Here is a 16,931-nt window from a genome sequence, read left to right on the forward strand (position 1 = left end):
AAGGAATTGGTGGGAGCAGGGGTGTGTTTCATGTGAACAAAGTGAGAAGCGGCTTCATGGTGGATTTGGTGTACAGGTTTGAGAAGAGAATTGAAATACGAGTGATTTGAAGAGGGAATTGGGCATGATGGAGACCAAAGGGTGAAAAGAACTGGGTAGGTAAGGATGAGTGAGCCCAGTCCGGGTGACAGAGGTAGTCTGTCTGATCTGAACCCAACTGGTGCTGAGTTAACATGTTTTAGGGTGAAATCTTAATGTGTACAGCTTGGGAATCAGCCATAGTTTGCAAAAAGGCAGCTCCCGGTTTGGGGGGGCAGGTGGCAGGATTGGAGTGGCAGATTTGGGGGTTGGCTAGACCAAATGAACAAGAATGTGGGGCCTCCGATTGGGGTTCGTCCGAGTCAAGTTTCAGGAGTTGGAGATCTGAGGGTGGTGAACTGGCTCTGCCAGTGTCGGATGCAGGGCCGCAGCTCTGGCTGTGGGGGCACTGGGTTAACAACAGATTTGGGGGTGAAATAGGGTGCATGTGACTTGGGCACAAATCAGGGAAACTTGAGGATGAGGGGGATGGGGCTGAGATGTGTGCCTTTTATAACCCCAGGTGGAAGTTAAAAAAAATAGACTCAACAGATTTGGGGGCTCTGGGGTGAAGGGACACAGCAGATTTAGAGGTGCGGGTGGAATGGCTAGGACTCCCAAATTGTGACTAGACTGAGTGAGAGCAACAGAACAGTAGTAGCTCAGACTTGGAGTTGAGGCTGTAAAGAGAATACCGCCTATAGAAGTGAGAAATTAAAACTTAAGTCAGAACCTTCGAGCATTTATCCGAGAAGGGGAAAGGTCTAGAGGGGAAGGGCTAACAGCTTGGGTCAGCTGGCTCATCCCTTTCCCTCAACTCCCCTGGGCTAGAATTTTTTTTTTTTTTTTAATAGAAGGTGGCCGTCATGGAGGGGGTTTCTTCATTTACAGTCAGTGATCGGTCGTGTAGCTCATCACATCCACAAGAGACAACCAGAGCTTTCAAAAACACTTGACTAAGGCGAAGAAGAGAAGAAATTGGACCAGGAAAACGCCAGAAGCATACCTAGTCCAGTTGTTAAGGCAGAGCTTCCCAGCCCTGCCATTTCTGCTCCCTGCTACATCCCAAAGGAGCTGCTCTGGTCCAGGGGCTTGGCTGGCTTCCTTTGAGGGACAGGGCTTGTGTCCTGGCCCCCTGCCCGGGAAGGGGACTTCTCGCACCCCACTTAGGAGATACCTTGCCTCCTGGCTGGCAGCAGAGTCTCTCTCCTCATCAGTTGGCAGCATAATAAATGGCCTCACCCCTCAGGAGAGACCCCCTCCCCCAAAGGGGTGTGGGTGGCTGTGTCTTCTCTCCTCCCCCATGAGTTTAACGGATACTATAATTATAACGAGCGTCTACACAGCAAGAATTACAATAGCCCTACAGAAACGAGGGGGTCATTCTGTCACAGGGATACGAAGTGATCAAGATTAGAACACAGATGAGGAATTGTTTGAGGAGCAACCGGTTTGCGCTGCCTGGGAGCGAGAGGGACAGATTTGTCGGCCTCTGCAGTGGGTGCAGTAAGGAACTTGAGTGTGAGGTGCACTCTGGGGTGGGTTACTTGGAGCCGAGCTGTCTGAAGTTCGGGACTGAGATGTGGGTGTGATGTGTTTGGGTGTTGGCACATTTGGGATTGAGAGTGGACTGAAATTTTAGCCCAGAGATGGGAATTACCTGAGATTTATTCTGAGGTGAGTGCAGGGTTCGAAGTACATAAAAGGGGGGGGTGGTTTCCCGCACTGGAAATGTCTGGAATTTGAAGGTGAGAATGTTGGGGGACAGGGTGACTTGGATTGTGGTAGGGGTCGGATCTGGGACTAGACGTTTCCATTGGTTGGGAGCTTGCATGATGCTGGTGGTTCTAGACTGCCGATGACATTTCTGGTATGTTTTTCCAAGGAAAACACCCAGCAGGAGCAGCGTTGGAATTTGTGGGCCGAAGAGGCAAAGGCCTGGGGGCATGAGCAGCCGTGAGCTGGATCAGCAGTAGAATCTGACCTTCCTTTTGTATTTGTTGATTCTGAAGGTGGGTCATGAGCCGATGCCCCCCACCATTGGGACCAATGTGCTGGGGAGGAAGGTCCTCTATCTGCCGAGCTTCTTCACCTATGGTGAGTCTGCTTCCCAGGCAGGAAGGCCCCCATGGACAAAAAAGAAGCGTCATCCGGGGAGCAGGCCCAGCTGGCCCCGGGGAACACACAGGGCAGGGCAGCGTGGCACCTGTGTCGTGCCGGCCGGGAGGAGGGGATCGAAGTGTCACCAGAAGCAGCAGGTTGCTGGGGTGGGAGCAGGTAGACAAGATGGCTTTGGTCCAGCTCTGCCGCCTGCGGTCTCCCGGACACCGGCCCCTGTCATTTCTGCCGCCCCAAGTTGTGCCTGGAAGTGGGGGTCCGAGGAGGTTTCCCTGTGCTTTTCGAGCAGTCCGGCCCTGTTGCCAGTTTTTCTGCTTTCCTGTTACCTGGCGGCTTCCTGGGTTCCTCTCCTTCCTCCTCTTTCCCCTGTGTTCCCCAGGCGGTGGGCCCCACTGAGCATCTCCCCACACTGGGCACGAGCAGCCAGCCCCCGGGGCGTCGCACTCTACCTCCAGCCTGCCCTACCCGCCGCTCGGGCTCGGCAGACCGCCTCACTGCCCTGCGCTCCTGGTCGGCGAAGTCGTGGCAGCTTCTTCACCCAGGCCCTTCGTGCAAGCACCCCGCAGCCCCTGCCGTGGTCTGCTGGCTGGAGGTCTCTCCCCAGAAGCCCACCGCCCCGGGGGAGCTCGCGCCATGCCACCTGAGCCGACCTGGCTGTGTCTTACTGCTCGTCCCCAGGCCCCCGGCTGGCTCAGGCCGTTCCAGTCCACCATCGCTGTCTCTCTCCCAGTGCCCACCCTCCCTGGACTTCTCCAAATGTACCCTTGCTGTCCACGTTCACAGCTGGGCTGATCCCCCTCAGGCTTCGTCCACTTCTTCTCTTTCTTTTTTTTTTTTTTTAAGATTTTATTTATTTATTTGACAGAGAGAGACACTGAGAGAGAGGGAACACAAGCAGGGGGAGTGGGAGAGGGAGAAGCAGGCTTCCTGCCGAGCAGGGAGCCCGATGTGGTGCTCGATCCCAGGACCCTGGGATCATGACCTGAGCCAAAAGCAGAGGCTTAACGACTGAGCCACCCAGGCGCCCCCACTTCTTCTCTTCATACCTGTTTGGTCAGTCCAAAATACTCTCTGAAAATCTGCCAAATAACCTGGGGCTTTGCCTCCTGTCACCTTTTTTTTTTTTTTTTTTTTTAATTCCACACACTCTTGGCAGAATCTGATGTTGTGTTTCTCTTCCATTTTTGCCACCATGATGTTGAGTAGCCCGGGGCCAGGCCGAACATGTCATTTTGTGGGGAAATGTGTTTGTATTTGGTTTTATTTAGAAACAGTCCGTGAAGGGGAGGGGGAGGTCACAGAGGTAGGCAGGCACCCAGACCATTGAACAGGGAAGCCAGTGTATAAAGGTGAAGCTGGGGTGGCGGGCTGTCAGCCCCTCCCTTGTGGCTTCTCTGCGTGCTCTAGCCACGTGAGGGGCCCCAGGTTAGAAGCCGGACTCTCTCCTTGTGTCACACAGTCCTTCCCAAAAGAACTCAGGGTAGAGGGGTCTTGACCCACATCTTGCTTCTTGCAAAGATGAGCCGAGTTCTGAGGTGCTCCTGCTCACCCCGTGTATATAAATGTTGTTTCAGTCCAGATATTATAAACAGATGGCTGTTGGGCGTGAGCGAGGGGACTCAGCTGTCTGTCTCCTGTCTAGACAACATCCACTCCTCTCCAGGTCATGATGAAAAGTGCCACAGCTGTCGTGACATTCTTTGGTGTAACAGAGAGTTTTGCAGGGACTGCAGAGAAACCATGGAATGACAGAGCCCCTGGCTGGCTGTGGGACCCTTTGGGCCCACAGAGGCCCCCGTAGGGATTTTTGCATACCTTTCTCTGCTCTCACTTATTCATAAATCACCTCTGAGATGAGGAGAAATAGGGGTGCTTACTCCTTTTTTTTACTGGTGGGCAAATCGGGTAGAAAGAGGCTAAGTGACTCAGCGGCGTTCGCACTGAGGCTTTACCCCGCCTGCATCTCTTTGTTGCCTGGAGCCCCCCTCCCCCAAAATAAACCTTCCTCCTGCCTGTTCACTCTGTGAAGCGGGGCACCCTGCCACGGCATCCAGTGTCCGGTCCCCTCCTATTCCTCTCTTTCCAGCCCCACCCCCATCTCAGAAAGCCAAATATGCAGGGAACAGGTGCTCTCGGGCCCCAAGGCGAGCCTGTTCCAGCAGTGACATTGAATTTGCTGGGTTGGCAGACAGGTTGCTTTGGAGAGAAAGGCTCTTTTGCTGGTTCCTGCCACTGGGTGGTGCTAAGGAGCTGAAGTCGGGTCTGGAAGGGGCGCTCAGGGGCCGAGAGAAAGTTCTGCTAGCTTCTAGTTATGCGGGTTTATAAGAACACATCAGCTTCTTTTTTTTTATTACTATGTTACGTTAATCACCATACATTACATCGTTAGTTTTTGATGTAGTGTTCCATGATTCATTGTTTGCATATAACGCCCAGTGCTCCATGCAGAACGTGCCCTCTTTAATACCCGTTGCCAGGCTAACCCATCCTCCCACCCCCCTCCCCTCTAGAACCCTCAGTTTGTTTTTCAGAATCCGTCTCTCTCATGAGAACACATCACCTTCTTGAACATAGTTTAAAAGGTTTCATTTGAGCACCTGGCTGGCTCAGTTGGTAAAGCATGTGACTCTTGATCTTGGGGTTCTAAGTTCGAGCCCCACATTGGGTGTAGTGGGTACTTAATAAAATCTTCAGGGGTGCCTGGGTGGCTCAGTTGGTTAAGCTTCCGACTTTTGGTTTTGGCTCAGGTCCTGATCTCAGGGTCTAGGATCCAGCCCCACACTGGGCTCCGTGCTCGGCATAGATTGTGCTTGTCCCTCTTCCTCTGCTCCCGATCCCCCCACGTGCAAGCGCTCTGTCTCTCTCTCGCTCTCTCAAATAAAAAAATAAATAAAAATCTTTTAAAAAAATAATGAAACATTAAGAGAAGTATCCTTTTAGAGGCCCTAATGAAAAAATACTGGGGCACCTGGGTGGCTCAGTCAGTTGAGCCTCAGACTCTTGATTTTGGCTCAGGTCCTGGTCTCAGGGCCATGAGATGGAGCCCCACTTCAGGCTCTGCGCGGAGTGTGGAGTCCACTTGAGATTCTCTCCCTCCTTCTCTGCCCCCCTCCTGCTCACATGCACACATGTTAGAATGCTGGCGCGCACTCTCTCTCTTTCTCTTTCTCTCCAAGAAAGAAAGAAATCTTGAAAAGAAAAAGAAAGAAAAAAACACTCATTCAGGTAGGGTCTAGCTTCCCTGGCTGCTTATGTTTTTTCTCTAGAATAGTTCACCGGTGCCCGTTTTGGTTACTTCTCCACTAGTTATGTCGCCCCCTCCCAACCCCCACCCCCTGCTGTGATTCATAAATGCTAATGGGTACCAGGTGGGAGCCTGGGTGCAGCACAGTGACAGTATGAGGGTGGCCCTCTCCGTGGTGTGCTTAGGGGATGCCCTTGAGCCTTTCTTCCTTTTTCCCTTTTTTCCTCCCTTAGGTTCCAAACTTTATTGTTGCCTGTGAGCACTCTCTGCCTTTTTCCTTTTTTTCTTGCCCCCAAGGAAAACATTTTTTAAAAAATTATTTTTCCAACGTGGGGCTGGAACACACAACCCCAAGATCAAGCGTTGAATGCTCCTCTGACCGAGCCAGCCAGGCGCCCCAAGAAAAGCATTTTTTATAAGCAGCAGAATTGGTTTCAGGGTTGTAGCACTGAAGTTGCTGAGTTGAAAAACTGTAGCTGAGCTTGCCAAATATTTCTGCAAAGTTAAAATTCGTGAATTTGTTGGTCGAAAATACATTTTGAAGGTTTTACACAAAGAAATGGGCTAGAGAAGACTTTGGCGTTGGGGCCCGATCGCTTCTGGGGTTTTGGATAGATAGCCGCCCCTTCCGTGACTGAGGGACAGGCCGCATCTGGTCTGGGAGTGAGTGTGACCCGGGGTGGGTATGTCTGGGCCGGGCGTGACACGGCCACCTCTGCTTTCTTATAGCCAAGTACATCGTGCAGGTGGATGGGAAGATAGGGCTCTTCCGAGGCCTGAGCCCCCGACTGATGTCCAACGCCCTCTCCACGGTGACTCGGGGCAGTATGAAGAAGGTGAGCCTGGGGCGAAGCCAGGAGCCGTTCTCTGAAGTTCCCCCAAGCTCCCTGCCAGCCCCAGAGACAGCCATGGGCGCTGGTCCATTTCTCCTTTCCCCGGCTACACCTCGCACCGTAGCCGGGCTCTAAACCCTGGTGGCCGCACACCGCATCTCCTTGATTGGGAACGGTCCTGCCCCCTAGTCCTCCCGCTTGCCCACAACTGTGACACCAGGCAGGCAGGGGCTCCCCGCCAACCCCCCGAGCTCCAGGCCTGGGGTTACCGAGGTGGACCCAGCTATAGGGAAAATAGTAGGAGCTGGTTCCTGCCGTCCCTGTCCCTTCAGTGTGACAATTAAGAGGCATAGCTGTACTTTGCTTTTGGCCCTTTTTTGTTTTTGTTTTTTTAATTAAGCTTGACACCAGTATGGGCTCGAGCTCGAACTCAAAACCCTGAGGTCGAGAGTCGCATGCCGGAGGACAGAGCCAGCCAGGTGCCTCACTCCTTTGTTTTTTGTACCTCAGGTTTTCCCTCCAGATGAGATCGAACAGGTTTCCAACAAGGATGACATGAAGACTTCTCTGAGGAAAGTAGTGAAGGAGGTGGGTGTCTGGAGTTGGGAGAGGGAGAGGCCCTGGGAGGGGAGTCTGATTATTTCTCACGGCCGAGTCGGCCGGGCCGTTGAAGAGACACAGGTTTGGCTCCTCGTGTGTGCGTGGCTAGGGTGGGACACGGAAGGAGTCCTGTAAGGACGCTGTAAGGAATACCACAAAGCCTCTCGGCCATCGTGGGGCCTAGTGCAAGACTCAGCAGCACTCCTGGGTGGAGGGGATGGGGGGGTGGCTGACAAGTGGGGTGATCCCAGGTCGACTGACCCCTCTGGGGGCTGTGGGATCCCAGTTTTTCCCCTGTAAGAGCTTGTGGTTCCCCTTGAGTGCCAGTCCCGAGAGAGGGCAGGCCGAGTCCCCACCCTCTGCTCTCTTGCAGACCTCCTACGAGATGATGATGCAGTGTGTGTCCCGCATGCTGGCCCACCCCCTGCATGGTGAGCCACCCCACTGGACACGGCTTCTCAGCTGTGGGGTAACCCCTCGCGGACCGAAGCCGGGCGGTGCTAGATCACCGGGAAGTATAGTCGGGTGGGGGTCCTCCGCTGGAACTGCGCTGAGGAGAAGTTGGTGGGGAGTCCTGTCTGGAGGGAGCCGGGGCCCTTCCCAGGCAGAAGAAACAGGATGCCGTGGTCACGGGGTGTGACAGAGAATCCCGGAGGCCCTCCTCCCCCTCCTGCGCTGACACAGGCCACGTGCGGTTTCCACGGCAGTGGGGACCCCACCGCTGAGTTGCCAAGGGCTTTGGCCACCGTGTCACCCTTGTGTGTTTCTTTTTCCTCAGTCATCTCAATGCGCTGCATGGTCCAATTTGTGGGACGGGAGGCCAAGTACAGGTGGGTAATTCTTCCAGAACTGGCAGGAGTGGCCCTGTCACCACTCAAGAGTCTGCCAGGACAGGCCACGCTGGGGTCAGGTGCTGTCCCTCTTCTGCCCTCGTTCTGATGTGCTAGTGTCCGAGGAACATGGCAGGGGCATTTGCTCCTCTCCGTCGCCCATCCAGGGCTGCCCTGGCTGATCCCGGCGGCCCTGCCGTGGGGGTGAGTGAGAGCAGAGTTGGCTCGGATTGTGCCCCTTGGGACTGAGCTAGGGTTCCATCCTGGACCCCCTAGTTATGCCCTAACCATTTAGCTCGTTCCATTTTCTGTTACGAGGCTGTCCCCTCTGCGGGTGTGGGCCTGTCCCCTCGGTTGTTCACCACATACTTCCCCAGCCTCTGCCGTGCCCGGCCCTGAGCTGGGAGCTGTGGGGACATAGCTGTGGGGCTACAACCCTCCCCCGTGGCAGTTACGCCCTCCCTGCCCCTACGAAGCTCAGTGCAGGACAGCAGGCGGCATGTGGCAGGAGGACAGTCTCTGGGACCCTTCCTAAGACTCAGTTCCTGGCTTCCGTTTTCTGCAGCTGTCCTGTGGGACCACTGCCCCAGGGAGCTCCAGTGCCATGGCCTCATTTTGGGTTCACTAATGGGAAGTTGGCCCATTCTCCTAAACTGAAACGTGATGTTGGTCGACAGGACCGGGAGGGGATGATCTGGCTCAGAGCCCCAGTGGGCCACGCCACTGTTAAAGAAGAAGGGCTGTGGGGCCTGGCAGGGCTGGGTGCCTTAGGAGCGGCGCTAGCCAGGGCTTTGGCTCCCACCGTCTCCATCTTTCTTTTAGGTTTCCTCTGCCACCTAGGCTTTGGAGGAACTCCATGTAGGACGGGCCACTTGGCATCACGAGCCACAAGTCCCAGAGATTGCTCTTGAGCCTCCTTTGCATTTCATACCTAAGGCACCAGCCTGTCCTTTGATCTCTGAGCTGCTGGGGAGGGCCGGGTGCTTTTGCCCAGGCTGCATTGGGCTGTCTGGTGCCAGGGTCTCCTGCAGGGCTCCGTTTTCCTTCTCTGCCCTCTGGGCAGGTGGGTTCCCCCCCCACTACCACCCCTCCTGCTCTCCCGCTGTCGGGCATGCAGGCTACTCTGCTGGAAGGTTACTCCAGAGAGAAGCACTAGGGCCAGGCAGGAGAGAGCCCTGTTGTCTTTGCAGTAGCCCACACTGGAAGGCTAATGCCCAAATTCCAGATCCCCAGAAAGCAGCAGTAGGGAACTGCTGGGCTTCTGTCCTGGGGGTGAGTGGGTTTCCTGTCTCCATGAACTGTGTAAACACCCCTCACCCCCAAATAAGAGCTCTCTCATCTTTTTTTTTTTTTTTTAAAGATTTTATTTATTTATGAGAGAGAGAGAATGAGAGAGAGAGCACATGAGACGGGGGGAGGGTCAGAGGGAGAAGCAGACTCCCTGCCGAGCAGGGAGCCCGATGCGAGACTCGATCCAGGGACTCCAGGATCATGACCTGAGCCGAAGGCAGTTGCTTAACCAACGGAGCCACCCAGGCGCCCTCTCTCATCTTCTGTACTTGGGTTCTCCCTGGTAACGGAGAATATCCCCTCCCCATCCCCGCCAGGACTAGACGGCTCAGAGCAGGGATGGTGGGCTCTCCTCCACACCGGGGGCTGGGCTTCTCCAAGGTGACCGGGGGACCTCATTTCCCTGTCTTCCCTCTTCACAGTGGTGTGCTGAGCTCCATTGGGAAGATTTTCAAAGAGGAGGGGCTGCTGGGATTCTTTGTGTACGTGAGTTTCTATACCCCGTAGCTGGCCACGTGGCACAGCTCTACTAACAGACACGTTCTCGACCTCTCAGGCCGTAGCTGCGGGCTCAGACTAACCCCGGGGTCTGCCCCTCCCACGTAGCTGCATCCGGCTCCGTGGAGCTCCGTGGCACGTGTGAGCCGCGGATGACCGGGACCAAAGCTGCTCGGCCCTTTGCAGATCACGGCTCACACAGACATGGTCCCATTTGTTCAGCACATGGGGGACACGGCCTGACTGGCCCCTTCGCCTGACACTCCCTTGGCCCTGGGGTTGGGAGTGGGCTGATCTTCCTAAGCCAGGGCACTCTGTTTAACATGGCGGGTGTTGCACAGAACAATCTGGATCTCTGGCTTCTCCTAAAAGGTCAAGACACCGTTCTGCTGGGCCTGTGTTTGTGCAGAGCGGTCCGTGGCAGGGGCCCATCACCTCCCGAGACTCACAGACCCCTGCCCTCCTGGGTGTCTCCCACCCACCTTACGTCACCTGGAACACAGAAAGCTTATACTGAAAAGACTGCGTCCGGATACAAGCAGACCCCAAAGCCACTCCCGACAGCTTGCTGTTGTTTTTGCCTTGTTAAGGTCTGGGCAGTGACAGACACGCTGATAGGTACATTACATACTGGATAATGGCGTTCTCTGTTCATTCCCTGTGGTTTCGTAGTTGGTCAGGGGTGTTTATTTAGGATCTCACTTAACCAAGAAATGACCATGTAGGTGCACGTGTGTGTATGGACATATCTACTAGATGGTTCTCACCGGGAGGGGATTTTTGCCCCCAGGGAACACTCGAAATGTCTGGAGACATCTTTTGGTTGTCACGGTTGGCAGCTAGTGGGGAGAGGCCAGGGGGGCTGCCAAGGATCCTGCAGTGCAGGGGTCAGCCCCCCGCAGCGGGGCACTGGCCGGTCCTCCGTGTCGGGAGTGCCGGGATTCCAAACCTTGATTAATACACGCGCACACACACGAACTCACACTCAATGTATTCATGCATATATATGCGTACATACACATATGTATAAATATACAGGGATAAGTATTTGCTCATGTGATGGGTACTTCAGACCATAAAATGACGAGTGACCACGTCTCGCAGTTTTCATGCTCATTGTGTAGAGTCCTCGTCCCGGGTGTGAAGAGATTCTGACACAGCACATGCCTACCCGTCGGGTTCTGTTCGTCACATATTTGCAGCCTGGGTGACACCTGTATGGGTTACAACACCGAGAGGGCACCAGAGTGTGTGTGAGGGGTTAATCTGAGCACAGGTGGACGCATCAAGATTGGAGATTGCATTCGTGAAGTTTCAATTTCTTCATATCCCTTATCACCTAGATGGGTTGCATATATTCTTTTGAGCTCTTCAGGTATTTTCAAATAAGAGTTTCACAGATTTCAGAAATCTCTGCCACCCCTCCCAAGAGATAGCCACTCTTCTCCTGGAGAGTTTTCTAAGTCGCTCCATATCTAAACAAGCAAATAAACACATTAAAAGAAACACCAGTAGCACATGGGACCCACTGATCTCAGGCTGGCTTTTTGCCTGTATTTTCGGGACCTTCCATAGCAGTGTGGAGGGCTGTTTCTTCTGAAGGCCGTCACTTTAACAGTCAGCCTTCCTTGCAAAAGCTTGTATGGAATGTCTTCAGTGGAACATTCTAGGGGTGAAGACGACAGACGCATCAAGCGAAGTGTTTTGTGAGAGTGGGTCAGGTGAAGAGGCCAGGAGAAAACTAGCTGTGTAGACCCTGTTTCATAATCTGCATGTGAAAATCCCAGATCTAGCGACATTCACGTTTTGAGGTCTGGCGTCTGGTTTGAAAACCACTTGTGAAACCAGAAACTAATTTGTGGCATCAGATGTGGCCTGTGACAACCCCCCACGGAGAAGAGGACACGGCCTTCCTGGTGTGGATAGCTGCAGGTCCACGTGGCCCCTCGCAGGCTTTTGTCCTGAGGCTGTACCTTGGATATGCTGACGTTTTGAGCTTGGAACATCCCTGCCTCCTTCCTGGGCATGGAGCCCCCAAGAAATGGTCCCCTCCCTCCCCCTGCTCATCTTTGCTCACCTTGTTTTTTAGCGGCTTAATCCCTCACCTCCTGGGAGATGTGGTTTTCTTGTGGGGCTGTAACCTGCTGGCCCACTTCATCAATGCCTACCTGGTGGATGACAGCGTGAGTGACACCCCAGGGGGGCTGGGAAACGACCAGAATCCAGGTTCCCAGGTTGGTTGGAACAAGGACTTGTCAATCTTTCCGTGTACTGCTGCTATGCAGGGTCTGGGGCAGACTCAGGACCCTGGGATCCTTAGCACCAGGCCCTGAGGGCTAGAGAGGGTCTCTGGGGAGTGGTCTAAGAGGACCCCCCCTTTTTTTAAGATTTATTTATTTTAGAGAGCATGAGCTGGGGGAGGGGCAGAGGGAGAAAGAGTCCCAAGCAGACTCCCTGCTGAGCTTGGAGCCCGACACGGGGCTCAGTTCCCAGGACACTGAGATCATGGCCTGAGCTGAAGTCAAGAGTCGGAGGCTTAGCTGACTGAGCCACCCAGCACCCCGTTAAAGGACCTTTTGTCCTGGGGTTAGCTTTGCCTCTGGGGAGAGTGGGCTCAAGAGAGAGGAGATTCAAGATCCGTAACCAGACCTGGAGGAGTTCATGGAATGCCCGTCCTCGGGCAGCTTCAGAAATAAAACAGACCCCAGCTTATCCGAGGCAATGACCCAACGATGAATCAGGAAACCAGGACACAGACTAGCTAATAACCCTTTAACTTTTGCTTAATGTTTTAAGCTTTTTAGAACCCTTATGTGAACATTATGACATTTGATCCCAACAGCACCCCAATTGTGAAGGGAACGGTGCAGGTGTAATTTTACTGGTAAAGAAGTTGAGACCCAGAGATCGAAAGGCTCTCCCGAGGGACTGGGCTAGGAATCAACAGGGCTAGGACTAGGTCTTCCCCTGTATTGGGCCGAGGGCGCTTCCCCCGCCTTGAGGCTTTTTAGGTCGCCTGGCAAGGGTCCAATGCAGGCGCACCCCACTATTTTTGTTAGCAGTGGTCTGCACGGACCTCAGCAGGCTGGGTCAGGCACGAGGAGGCGTTGGTCCTTCTAAAAGGTCCTTGTTTAAGAAAGGTGTCTAGGGACCTGATGGGTTGACTGGTTCAGCCTGAAACAGGATGAGTTGGGGAGCAGTGATGGGGCAGGGGATTCCTGGTAGCCAGACATTCTAACAGTGGGATTGCAGGCCCAGGAGGATAGGGGGGCGGGGACCTGCCTGTCAGAATCACCTCGGGGGGTGGGGTGGGGGCTCATAGTCTGCCTCCGTCTGTGTCTGGGCATGTGTCTGTGTGGTGAAGAATGTCCCACCCCAGCTAAGAGCCTCTGCTCAGAGGGAGATCGGGTCTGGCCATTTGACTTGGGTAGGTGAGTCCTATTGGCCTTTCAGTGTAAGCAAATTCAGGTGGTTCCTTAGAGACCAGCTCTCCCACGTATCCCGGGCCCTGCCCTTTCTCGGGGCCTCGTGGATGGGGGAGCTGCTGCTGTCGCACGCACAGCAAGCCTGTGACGCTGGCGGTGGGGCGTCCCACAGCTGATTGGCTTTCTCCAGCTTTATGGAAAGGGGTTTTCAAGCGCTCTTCTGTGTGTGGCTTAAAGGCTAAGACGAGGCTGCCATTCACGCAGAGGGCTGGGCAAGCCTCCATCCAAGGTGACAGGGTAGCCACCTGTTAGGATGGCCATGCCGCTGGAAGCTGAGGGACAGGGAGTTCCCCCTTCCTGGCGAGGGGCTCTCTTCTGGGCAACGTAGAGTCCAGATCTTGGGAGTCCGAGGGGGATGAGAGCTTGGTAAGGTAGCGGGGTGGCAGTAAGCTTAGAGTTTCCCCTCACCTTTGGCTGCAGGACCAGGATTCTGTGTCTGGGGAGTTGGGGTGGGTGTCCGTCTTCCCATTAAGCAAGCACTTACTGAGCACCGTGTGCCAAGCCCTGGACACTGATCAAGGCAGACACGGGCCAGACTCTTGGAACTCACAGCTCGGTGGGGCACACAGGCCGGCAGCTCCTCTCCGTCCCTGGCTGAGTCTCGGAAGTCCCGTTAGGCCTCTCCCCCCACTTCCGCCTCCCAGGGCTTCTCTTGGCTCTGGCTCAAGGCCACAGAAGCCGCTGGCAGGCCCTAGGAGGGAATGCAGTATACACAGCAATGTGAGGGGACCTGAGCCCAGAGGGGGTGTGAGGCCAGTGTACGGGGTGAGGCTGGGGGCCCGCAGACCGGGCAGCATGGGGGCAAGGGTGCTTATCTGAAGGGCAGCCCGAGGTATCTGTAGCAAACTAGTCTTCCTTTCTGTCTCCAGTTCAGCCAGGCCCTGGCCATCCGGAGCTACACCAAATTTGTGATGGGGGTAAGTCACGCTGGCTCAGCTAGCTGCCCTTTCTGCGGCCCTGTGGGCCTGGGTGGGGCCTGGGCGGCCAGCTGTCGCGGTGGCTGGAGGCACGCCTGGGTGTCGGGTGTTGGCACGGCATGCCCTCGCTCCCCGAGGCGGGACCGGTGGTGGTGAGGTCACTGCCGCTCAGGTCTCCCTGGGTTTCAGATTGCAGTGAGCATGCTGACCTACCCCTTCCTGCTGGTTGGTGACCTCATGGCTGTGAACAACTGCGGGTAGGTGTGCAGCCCTCCCCCCAGGCACCCTGCCAGGGCTGTGGGGGCTGGGGGGGTCTAGCTCAGCCTGTCCAGTGCTCTGCTTTCTCCCGCCTGGTCTGTGTGTAGGCTCACCACCCCCGACCGCCAGGTACCCTAGCATCTTCTGGGATTCACCGCGCCCCTCTGGGCTGCATCCGTGATTCGGGATGTGGGTGGTGGCAGCTCCAAGCCATTCCTTGAGATCGCCTTTGCCTTGGCTGAGCCATCTCCCATCGTTCAGTGGGTCTGACATGCTCTCCTTCCTGGGCAGGCTGCAGGCCGGGCTGCCCCCGTACTCCCCCGTGTTCAAGTCTTGGATCCACTGCTGGAAATACCTGAGTGTGCAGGTAAGCAAGCTCCCAACAGAGAAGGTCCCCCACCCCCCCATTCTTCCCCCACACCAATCAGGTCAGATGGTTTTGTGGGCTTTATATTGAGTGGAAAGATGAGAGATTGTCACGGGATCCAATTGTCGTAGGGAGGATAAAGAGAATATAGACTCCTGGTTTAAGGCATTTTCATTAAATTTTCATTTTATTTTAGAAAGGACGTGAGGTCGCTAGATCTGAATTTACTTACAGATTTTATAGTAGACACAGTCTCCTTTTCTTCTTCAACTCTTAAAAGACTCGTAGAAGGAGGACTCTGAGGGAGCCCACGGAGTAGGTGGTGAAGCCCAAGATCTTAGTCCTTGAGTAACACAGCTGAAAACACGGTGGCCGCCGTGTCCAAGGCCGACCCCTCCCTTCCGCAAGACATCCCGATGCCCTCAGGAGAACCTGAGGCTTGAGCTGGGCCACGTGGCAAGGGTGCCAGTCTCGGGATTTCGTGTTCTTGGCCCAAGCACCCTCCTGTTGGCCTGGAGCTCTTGGGCACGGAGGTCAAGGATCCAGGCCTCTGGCCCAGGGCAGATCCTTGCCTTTGCCTAGCCGTGGTTCCCCTCGGAGTAGAGCGGGGCAGTGGTCTAGGGAGGAGCCAGCACACAGACAGGCCTCAGGGCTGAGAAGAGGACAGATGAGAGGGAAGCAAGGGGGGGCGAGAGGCAGACCCCGTTCTTCCCAGTGGCTCCAGTCAGGTCTGCGTGCTTCATATCCCATGGGCGTTAGGGAGTCCCAGAAGTCTCTGAAGCCAGAAGGGCGACGAGTGTCCTCTTTGGGGGTTCCCTACTGGGGAGCCCCAGCGACACTGGACACCCTGTGACGGGAAGCGAACTGCTCCCTGGTGCTTCAGCGCAGGGCATATTCTGACCTTGCCCTCTAAGACTGCCAGCCGACGCCCTCCACCCCTGACCCTAGGGTCTCTGTGCCGCTGACCCCTCCTTTGCCTCATGCTGGCCTTGCTCTGGGGCGGGACGGGAAGGATGGCCTCCCCAGTCACTGACCTGCCCATTCCTTCCAATCCAGGGCCAGCTTTTCCGCGGCTCCAGCTTGCTTTTCCGCCGGGTGTCATCAGGATCGTGCTTTGCCCTGGAGTAACCTGAATCCCCTGAAAAAAACACCGTGTCTCAGCCTCGCCACCGCGGGTGGGGCCTGATCACCTCGGGCACCTGTCAGATGAGTCCAGCCCGGCCAGCGAGGCTTCAGTTTCCATATTTACCGTGTGTCTGTCCAGCAGTGGGGGTCGGGTCGGGGGGAGGCTGCACCCAGTGGATGGGTTACCTGTTAGACCTGGGGAAGGTGGGGTGGGGCTAGGGAACTGGGGCAGAACCGCCTTCCTTCACAGATTTGCCGAGTCTGTCCTATGCAAGGGCCAGAGAATGGCTCGTGGAGGCCCAGGTAGGATGGGAAAAGGCTCACGGAGTCAGATCGCCCCCCCCACCCATCCCCCACCGCAGTCAGCCCCAGCCGTCATCCTGCAGCTCAGCTGGGAGCCTGCTCTCCTGCTTTGTAAATAGGGCATGGTCCCCTCGCCCGAGGCCACCGGCATGAGCAGGCCTGTGCTAGGAAGCTCTTGCTGGTGCTGCCCTCGTGTTCCTCAACACTACTCCTCAGACACAAAGGCGGCACCTTCTGAACGTGAAATCACGTGACTGCTCCGAATGTGTCTCCCTCATCACATGCTCGTGGGTTTCGTGGTGAGGCTTTACGTGCAGGATCTGGTTCCCTGCGCGGTTGTGAACACCCGGAAGTTAGGCAGGCCAGTGTCTCTCGTACTGTTCGGTTTAAAAGTTCCCGATAAGATCTGACCTTGTCTCCCTCAAATAAATGTATTGGTGGTGATTTGGAGTTTTGTGGGGAGCGTGTTATTTTTATGGACGTAGCAGCTATCCGCAGGGTCCTCCTCAGCCCTCCCTGTTTGTGTGAGAAGGGGTCAGGGGCGGCTCAGCCTGGGGATGACAAGTGCCGGGCCTTGGTGTAGACCAGCGGCGGGGGAGGCCGGTGGATGATCTTGTGAATTACACAAGGTCAAGATGCCAGCTCACGAAGCCACGGCTAGGGCATGGGCCTACGAACAGGAAGGCAGCGCCTGGAGGGGCCCTCCCGGCTTCAGAAAAGGTTCCACCCGCACCCCGTCAGCTCAGCACCGCTTGCCCATGACAGTCCCGGATTTTGCCGAGTCATTTGGTATAGTGGTCGCATGGTTACAGCGGAAGGGGTAGAGTGGGCCCAGCTAAAGCACCGAGCTCTGCCTTCTCTGGAGAAGGCAGAGCTCCCTTAATTCGCTTCTTCCCAACACCGGGTTTGTAAAACCAGCAGAACTTACAGACGGAACCCCTCGGGACCACGGGTTTCCATCTGATGGGGTCTGAGTACCAGTTGG

General features: G+C 55.4%; 1 protein-coding gene across 2 annotated transcripts in view; it reads left to right on the forward strand.

Moving 5' to 3' along the window:
* MTCH1 (mitochondrial carrier 1) overlaps positions 1–16,396 on the forward strand; it is an 18,526-nt gene extending 2,130 nt beyond the window's left edge. The window contains exons 2-12 of one of the 2 annotated variants that reach the window (XM_036074341.2): positions 2,091–2,175; positions 6,170–6,276; positions 6,784–6,861; positions 7,247–7,304; positions 7,652–7,703; positions 9,416–9,475; positions 11,581–11,674; positions 13,846–13,893; positions 14,083–14,150; positions 14,443–14,518; positions 15,575–16,396. In XM_036074341.2, the coding sequence (XP_035930234.1) occupies positions 2,091–2,175; positions 6,170–6,276; positions 6,784–6,861; positions 7,247–7,304; positions 7,652–7,703; positions 9,416–9,475; positions 11,581–11,674; positions 13,846–13,893; positions 14,083–14,150; positions 14,443–14,518; positions 15,575–15,646 (798 nt within the window). In that variant the 3' untranslated portion in view covers positions 15,647–16,396. Of the gene's footprint in view, positions 1–2,090; positions 2,176–6,169; positions 6,277–6,783; positions 6,862–7,246; positions 7,305–7,651; positions 7,704–9,415; positions 9,476–11,580; positions 11,726–13,845; positions 13,894–14,082; positions 14,151–14,442; positions 14,519–15,574 lie in introns of both variants that reach the window. The other variant, XM_036074340.2, reaches the window with a different exon arrangement.
* Positions 16,397–16,931: the final 535 nt, after the last annotated feature.

This window comes from Halichoerus grypus, chromosome 9, assembly GCF_964656455.1.
Source record: "Halichoerus grypus chromosome 9, mHalGry1.hap1.1, whole genome shotgun sequence".
Taxonomy (NCBI): Eukaryota; Metazoa; Chordata; class Mammalia; order Carnivora; family Phocidae; genus Halichoerus; species Halichoerus grypus.